We start from the raw sequence: 8,010 nt of genomic DNA on the forward strand, positions 1-8,010 counted from the left end.
AATTTAGCAATACCATTCCAACAGCAATAAGCAAGACTGTGTCATCTCAAAATAAATCTTATATCAGCATCCATTTTGGAACTGAGATTTATTCCTTTGTGTGTGTGTGTGTGTATTACACCCTTTATTTTAAGCCTGTTCAGTTTATTCTGTGTTTCCCATATATTCCACTTCTGTGCCTGACTGGATTTAATTCATATTGCTCTTTTCACATCTGTTTATAGAAATGCTAATCTCAAGGGTTTCCTTTTCTGCCTTTTTATAAAGTGCTAAGAACCTGTTGACTTCTGAAGTTATGAATTAATAACCCCACAAGAGGTCACTCACTCATCAAAATTGTTAAAATTATTCAGTGCTTACAAATATGTGAATGGTAAGAAGGCCCACAGGTTCTGGGTTCAATCTCCAGCACCAAAAAAAAAACGAAGGCCCACATTACAACTTCCCAAACATGCTGATCTCCAGGCCGGTTGTCTAGGCTCATTAAATTATACATTCCTAGCCAGGTGCAGTGGTGAACTCCTGTAATCCCAGTGACTCAGGAGGCTGAGGCAGGAGGATCACAGGCTTGATGTTAGCCTCCACAACTTAGTGAGACCCTGTCTCAAAAATAAAAAAGGCTGGGGATATAGCTCAGTGGTAGAGTGCCCCTGGGTTCATTCTCCATATTGAAAAAAATTACATCTTCCTCTTTAATGTTTTCCAAGAGTGGCCAACAAAATGTAAAGACTCTTCCTTATGAACCAGAACAGTGAAAGGAAAGGAAAAGAAATACACTCTTGGGGATTGGCTGTGTAGTTCAGTGTTAGAGCACTTGCCAAGCATTCATAAGGCCCTGGTTGCACCAAAAAACAAACAAACAAACAAACAAACAAATAAATAAATAAATAGAAATGTACTCTTATTAGGGGCTGAGGCTGGGGCTCAGTGGTAACGCACTTGCTTAGCATGTGTGAGGCACTGGGTTCGATTATCAGCACCACATATAAAATTTAAAAAAAAAAAGGCTATTAACAACTGAAATAAAATGTACTCATATACTCATCTTAACTTCTTGGTAATTATGAAGCCTACAACCCAAGAATACTCCAAAGAGAAATAAACGTTTAGGAAATACTTTAAAAAACATTACAGAAAATCACAAACATATAATACCTTATAATTACCATCTATGTATCCCAGAGGAGACACTTTCAAATTGGAAAACTAAAAAAGAAAGCCACATATTCAGGTAAGATAAAGAAAATAAAACTCTTATAAGGGGAATGAGGAAGCAAGAGAATGAAGAAAAATAAATAATGTCTGTTTGGCCTTTAACAAAAAATATTGGTAAAGGCACACTTTGAATATAAGAGACCTTTCTGCTAAGCTTACCCAGTCTGTGGTAAATGGGGCACCGTTTGCCATTAATGTTCTCACTTCATCATCTTGGCCTTTTCTTGCTGCTTCTAGCAACCTCTTCCCCAAGTCCACCAAAGACATCTTTATGCATAAGAGCAAAACTTTTCAGGTAGCTATAATTCAAACACAAGGAAAGCTGCCTGTAAAATGTTTTTAGAAGACTTTTAATACTTGAATATACATATGATACATCTCATTAACTGGTAGGACTCTTCTATCATCTTAAACAATTAGATATTTGGGAAAGTTTTAGGCACTAAATGATAGTTCCCTCCCTTTTAATCTCCAGAAAAACTTTGGAAATATAAGCAATATATTCTATACATACTTTCTAATATAGGGAATCAAAAAATAACATTTCATACTCTTGAAATGACCAATGGTAGAATATTATTATTTAAAAAAAAATTTTTAGTTGTCAATGGAACTTTATTTATATGTAGTGCTGAGATTCGAACTCAAGGCTTCACACATGCCAGGCAAGCACTCTACCACTGAGCCACAACCCTAGCCCCAGTAGAATATTATTTTAAGGAATACAATATAAAGTAATAAAACATGAACTGATTTCCAGGCAGGGACAAAGAAGTGTGCCTATATGTGAAATTGCTGCTTGATGGAAATTATGGGATTCCTTATTAGCAACTAACAACTCTTTCTAAAGGTTTATAGATCTTTGGATGCCATAATGAAATAGGACACATCAAGATTTCTAAAATAAATTGCACTGTTAATTTTTCTCATCTGTGGTATAAAGATATAATGATGGAAGTTTACAAAAAGCAAACTTTCTGGTCAAACACTGATCTGCTTCTGGGCCTGATGGCATGCCTGTAATCCCAAGGACTTGGGAGGCTGAGGTAGGAGGATAGCAAATTTGAAGCCAGCCTCAGCAATTTGGTGAGACCCTGTCTCAAAAAATATATATTAAAAGGACTGTGGGGGGGAGGGGTGTAGCTCAGTGGTAGGGTGTTTGTTCAGCATGTCCAAGGCCCTAGGTTTGATCCCCAGCATCATTAAAAAAAAAAAAAAAAAAAGGCTGGGAATACAGCTCAGGGGTAAAGCACCTCTGGATTCAATTCCCCATACGGCAACAAACAAGGCAAGTTGTTAAACTGTGGTACATGGCCAAATGCGGTGCTACACACCTGTAATCCCAGAAGCTCAGGAGACTAAGACAGGAGGATGGAAAGTTCAAGACCAGCCTAAGCAACTTAAAGAGACCCTAAGCAACTTAGGGAGGTCCTGTCTCAAAATAAAAAAACAAAGAACAGCTGGGGATGTAGCTCAGTGTTAAAGTGCCCCTGGGTTAAATTTCCAATACCGTCCCCACAAAAAAGTGGTACATGGACCCCTGGTGGTCACTAACAATCTTTTTGGGGTCAAAACTATCTTTATTAGAATACTAAGATATTATTTGCCTCTTTTACCATGTTAACATTTGTTCTGGTAGTACAAATACAATGCTAGATATAGCTCAGATCAAATTGTGAAACTAATTTCCTTGTTATTACTATTATTTGCTATACTAGGGACTGAATCCAGGGCCTTGAGTATGCTAATTATTCTATTCTTCATTGCAATGTACTTTCAAGGGAAAAAAGCCAGTTCTATTTAAAAATATCCTTGATGAAGCAGTAAATATTACTAATTTTATTAAATCTTAACACCTAAATACATGTGTTTATAATTTGTGTGTGATGAAATGGGACATATATATTAAGCACTTCTGCTGCATACTTCAGTATGGTGGATTTCTTGAGAAAAAACTGTACAATTAAGTTGCAAACTGAAATAACAGCTTTTATCATAGAACTCCTTGTTTTATTTATTTAGTGGTACTAAGGATCGAACCTAAATGTGCTCTACCACTGAGCTATATCCCCAGCCCTTTTTATTTTATTTTTACTTTTAAGACAGAGTCTTGTTAAGTTGCCCGGGCTGGCCTCAAATTTGCAACCTTCCTGCCTCAATCTCCCAAGTAGCTGGGCTTATAGGCATGCATTACAGCACCCGACTCATGGAACACTCTTTGTATGAAAGAATGATGAACAAACAAATCAAAGACTCAGGAATATGACAGACGTTTATTTAAAAATGAACCAAGTGGGGGCTGAGGCTGTAGCTCAGTGGCAGAGCACTTACCTAGCACGTGTGAGGTCCTGAGTTTGATCCTTGGCACTGCATAAAAATAAATAAATAAAGGCATTCTGTCCATCTATGACTATCAAAAAAAATTTTAAAAAGAAATATGAAAAAGGGCTGGGGATGTGCCTTAGTAATTAAGTGCCCCTGGGTTCAATCCCTGGTACCAAAAAAAAAAAAAAAAAGGAAAAATGAACCAAGTGGGCTGGGCTATAGCTCAGTGGCAGAGTGCTTGTCTAGCACGTGTGAGGCACAGAGTTTGATGCTTAGCACCCCATAAAAATAAACAAATAAAATAAAGCATGCTGTCCATCTACAACTACAAAAAAATTTTAAAAATGAGTGAGCCAAGTGAGCCTGACACTACAAGGAAAACAACTGACAATAATTATTAGTAAATATCATTAATTTGAGCTTTCAGGCAAAAATTAGAATTTGGAAAGCCTGGGTTCAATCGCCAGCACTAAAAAAAAAAAAGAAAGAAAAAAAGGAAAGCCTAAATCCACCAAGGTGAACTCGATAGCTTACTACTTCTTAATGACTTTTCTGATGAAATCAGTGGTAATATTAATGAATGTGCTTTTTGATATTATAAAATAAAATGGACCAACATTTGGATGATATGCATAATTTGGTGAACCAATACTTTCCAATGACCATTGCCTGAAGTTATAAAATCCTGCACAAGTAAAAACATTCAAAGTGAAAGATAGATCAAAAGGTTTTAAGGTAAAAGAACACAAGTTCACTGACATGGTTTCAGAATTCTCATGCGACTTTTCTGTGTGTATGTATAGTACTAGGGATCGAACCCAGGAGCATTCTACCTTTGAGTTACATCCTCAGCCCACTGAGCTTAACCACTGAGCCACATCCCCAGCCCTTTTTATTTTTCATTTTGACAGAGGTTTTGGTTCAAGTTGCTTAGAGACTCTCTAAGTTGCCGAGGTTGGCTTTAAACCTGCAATCCTAATGCCTCCCAATCCTCGTGATTACAGGTGTGTGCCACCATGCCCAGCTGCCCTTTTTATTTTTGAGGCATTGTCCAAGTTGCCTAGGCTGGCCTTGAATTTGTGAGCCTCCTGCCTCAGCCTCGAGAGTAGTTGGGTTTACAGGCTGGTAACACCTTGCCTGGCCAATTGCCATTAATTTTTTAAGAAATAGCAGTTGTTGAGCTGGGGAAGTAGCTCAGTGTTAGAGTGTTTGTTTAGAACATGCAAAGCCCGGAGGCTCATTCTCAACACTGAAAAAAAAGAAAAAACAAAAAATTACCACCTGCTAAGTTTTTGTGTAGATCAAAAAATACTGACAGTTGTCTGAAAATGCTATTAAAATACTGTTTCCTTCTCCAAGTATTTATTGCAACAGATTGAATCAGAAGTAGTTCTGAAAATACAGCTAAGTCAGAAGTTAGAGATTAGTAAAAAATGTAAAACAATGCCATTCTTCTCACTATATGTAATTTTTTTAACTGAGATTTATTTTTCATAAAAATACGTTAGTGGTAGAGTGCTTGCCTAGCATGTGTGAGGTCCTGGGTTCAGTAACTAGCATTGCAAAAATAAAAAACAAAAAAAGTCTAATCGTGTTAACATTTAATGGATTAATTAAGTTAATTAATAAATTTTCTTTTTTTGGTAGTGCTAGGGTTGAATCCAGGGCCTAGTGCATGCAAGGCAAGCACTCTATCAACTGAGTATATCCTCAGCCCAATAAACTTTTTTTTCTTTTTTTTTTTTTTAAGTTATGGGGTGGACACAATGTCTTTATTTTATATTATGTGATGCTGAGGGTCGAACCCAGTGCCTCACACATGCAAGGCTAGCACTCTACCACTGAGCCACAACCCCAGCTCCCAATAAACTTTTTTTAAAAATATATTTTTAGTTGTTGATGGACCTTTATTTTTATTTGCATGTGGTACTCAGAATCAAACTCAGTTCCTCCCACAAGCTAGGTAAGCACTCTACCACTGAGCCACAGCCCAGCCCTAATTAATGAATATTTTAAAAAATAACTTCTAAAATAATAAATATCAATAAATATGACATAATGAAGTTCTCAATGATAATTTTTAAGAGTGTAAATGGATCTTGAAACAGGAAAATATAAAAATCACTGGCTTAGACAAATAATTTAGCTGCTGTGTGATTTTTCAATCTGAACTTTGTATTCAAACTACCAAGGTTGTTGCCTTGCATGCCAAGGCCCTGGGTTTGATCCCCAGCACCACAATTAAAAGAAAGAAAGAAAAGAAAGAAAAAGAAAAGAACCCCCCCCCCCCAACAAATTACCAGGGTTGTTTATTCAACATAAATATACCTAGCTGGGAGTGGTGGCACAGTGCCTCCTGCTATCCCAGCTATTCAGGAGCCTGAGGGAGGAGGATGGCAAGTTCGAGGCCAGCCTGGGTAATGTAGCAAGACCTTGTCTCAAAATAAAAATAAAAAGAGCTGGGGATGTAGCTCAGTGGTAGAGCATCCCTGGGTTCAATCCTCAGTACTGAAAACAACAGAAAACAACACAAACCAAAATGAATATACCTGAGATCTGCATCCAGGTTCTCTGAATAAGTATGCCCAGGAGAATAAGAACTTCATTTGTTTTTTAAAGTATACGGTGTGTGTGTGGCAGTGAGTGTGTTTGTGTGTGTAGAACACAATACCTTTATTTATTTTTATGTGGTGCTAAGGCTCAAACTGAGGCACGTGTGCTAGGCAACTGCTCCACCACTGAGCCACGTCACCCATTTTGTTTTATTTAGAGGCAGGGTCTCACCGAGTTGCTGAGGCTGGCCTTGAACTACCGACCCCTACCTCGGCCTCGCGGTGCTGGGATTGCAGGAGTGCGCTTATTTATTTTGAGACAGGGTCTCTCGGGTTGCTTAAGGCCTGACTTCAGTTGCGGACGCCGACACCGAACTCGGGGCCGCCTCTGCGCCAGGCGCCCTGCTAAGAGGCTCTGGCTTCATTCCCACGGAGCTGGGGTCTTCGGAGCCCGAGCTTTCCTCCTCAGTACTGGGGAGCCCATACTCAGTACTCGGTCTTCTCAATAGACTCGCGGAGCCCGTGCGGTGCCGGCGCGCTCAGAAGCCCGCTAGGATCAGGTAATTACTTTGGTTTACAGAAGTACTGGGCGGTCGTCCGCTCCTCGTCGCTAGCGAGGCAGGTGGGAAACAGACGCTTAGGAGCAGGGCTGGGCGGTCGGACGCGACGACCAAACGCGTCCCGGGTGGCCAGAAGCATGACGTCGTCGATTCGCCACAGCACGTCCTTCCCCATGACAGAAAGAGGAGCAGAGGGGAGGAGAGGCCTTTAGGAGAGGAGTGGGATACGGCTCAAGGAATCGTGAGGCCGGAGGAAAGGCTGAAGGGTAGAAAAGGGACAGGAAAGCACCAACTCGAGAGTCCGCGGTCGGGAGATGCTTCTCTCGGGATCGCACACGTCCCCGCCGGGCGGTCAGCCGTCCAAACGAGCGTCCGGGGATGCAGCCGGGCTCTCCTGCTCGCCCCCCGCCTCGCTGCGCCGCGGGAGTCGGGGCCGCCGGGCCGCCCACCCCCGCTCTACAGGGCCTCCAGCTCTCCACACCCGAGTTCTGGCTTTCTGAGCCGGGAGCCGAAGCTGGCGCCCAGGGGCAGCCCGCGCTCCGGTGCCGCGCGCCCCCTAGTGGTCACCCCTGTGGCCTCGGCTTCCCGTGGTCCAGCTCCGCGGCCCCAGGTCTCGCACCCACCCCCTTCCTCACCTCCGCCAGTCCCCTCCCCTTCCTCCCGCCAGCATCCCCTTCCTCTGCGTCCCCCTCCCCCGCTGTGCCCGCTCCGCCGCGGGGGTGCCTCTCCGAGCGCACCCAGCGGTCTGGGGTTGCACTGCGAAGCGGGGCGGCTTCTCAGGCACCTTCCACTCCAGCCCTACGCCCCCGAGAGCCCGCGCATCTCTTGGCCTGCTCACCTCCTCGTCCGGGACGCTGTCGGCTCCACTTTCAGCGAGCCCGCCAGTTTGGCCCCATTTCCTTCAGAAGCTAAGACTCCCTGTCAGTGACGGTTACTTTTTGGCCTTTTCATGTATGCATATTTTGGGGGCCCTTACCCCCCCTCATGGAGAAATGGAGGCAACAAAATGGCGGACCCGGAAGTGAAAGGGCAGGAATATAACTTCTGGCGGAGGAATCTCTGGTGAAAAACATTAGGGATATCACGTTTCTATTCGAGCGGGAAGGAAGTGCATCTCTTAGGCTCATCTATTTATTATTATTATTATTTCATGTCTTCTAGAGGTCTCTTGGTCCGGGAAAGTGTGTGTCGTGGGTGTTCTTGGAGGACTATTTAATGAGGCGGATGATTATGTATTACGTTCGTATAGTTCCGGTAGGGGACGGGCTGTGATGGCTGTTTGGCGCCAAGAACTCGGCGAATTAATTAAGAGGGATTATTCCTTGGTCCTGGAATTTGCCTTCTGTTTGTCGGCGGCT

At 42.4% G+C, this 8,010-nt stretch overlaps 1 protein-coding gene across 10 annotated transcripts in view; it reads right to left on the bottom strand.

Moving 5' to 3' along the window:
* Gabpb2 (GA binding protein transcription factor subunit beta 2) overlaps positions 1-7,664 on the bottom strand; it is a 44,916-nt gene extending 37,252 nt beyond the window's left edge. The window contains exons 1-3 of one of the 10 annotated variants that reach the window (XM_058571986.1): positions 7,491-7,664; positions 6,363-6,818; positions 1,375-1,514 (exon numbers count right to left, since the gene is read on the bottom strand). In XM_058571986.1, coding sequence (XP_058427969.1) covers positions 1,375-1,482 — 108 coding nt within the window. In that variant the 5' untranslated portion in view covers positions 1,483-1,514; positions 6,363-6,818; positions 7,491-7,664. Of the gene's footprint in view, positions 1-1,374; positions 1,515-3,546; positions 3,583-6,324; positions 7,198-7,490 lie in introns of those variants that run through there. The other 9 variants (XM_058571987.1, XM_046421589.2, XM_046421594.2 and 6 more) reach the window with 9 other exon arrangements.
* Between the last annotated feature and the right edge of the window lie 346 nt (positions 7,665-8,010).

The sequence above is a fragment of the Marmota monax genome, unplaced genomic scaffold (assembly GCF_021218885.2).
Source record: "Marmota monax isolate L192 unplaced genomic scaffold, Marmota_monax_Labrador192_F-V1.1 WCK01_AAM20220418_F8-fsc00108, whole genome shotgun sequence".
Classification (NCBI taxonomy): Eukaryota; Metazoa; Chordata; class Mammalia; order Rodentia; family Sciuridae; genus Marmota; species Marmota monax.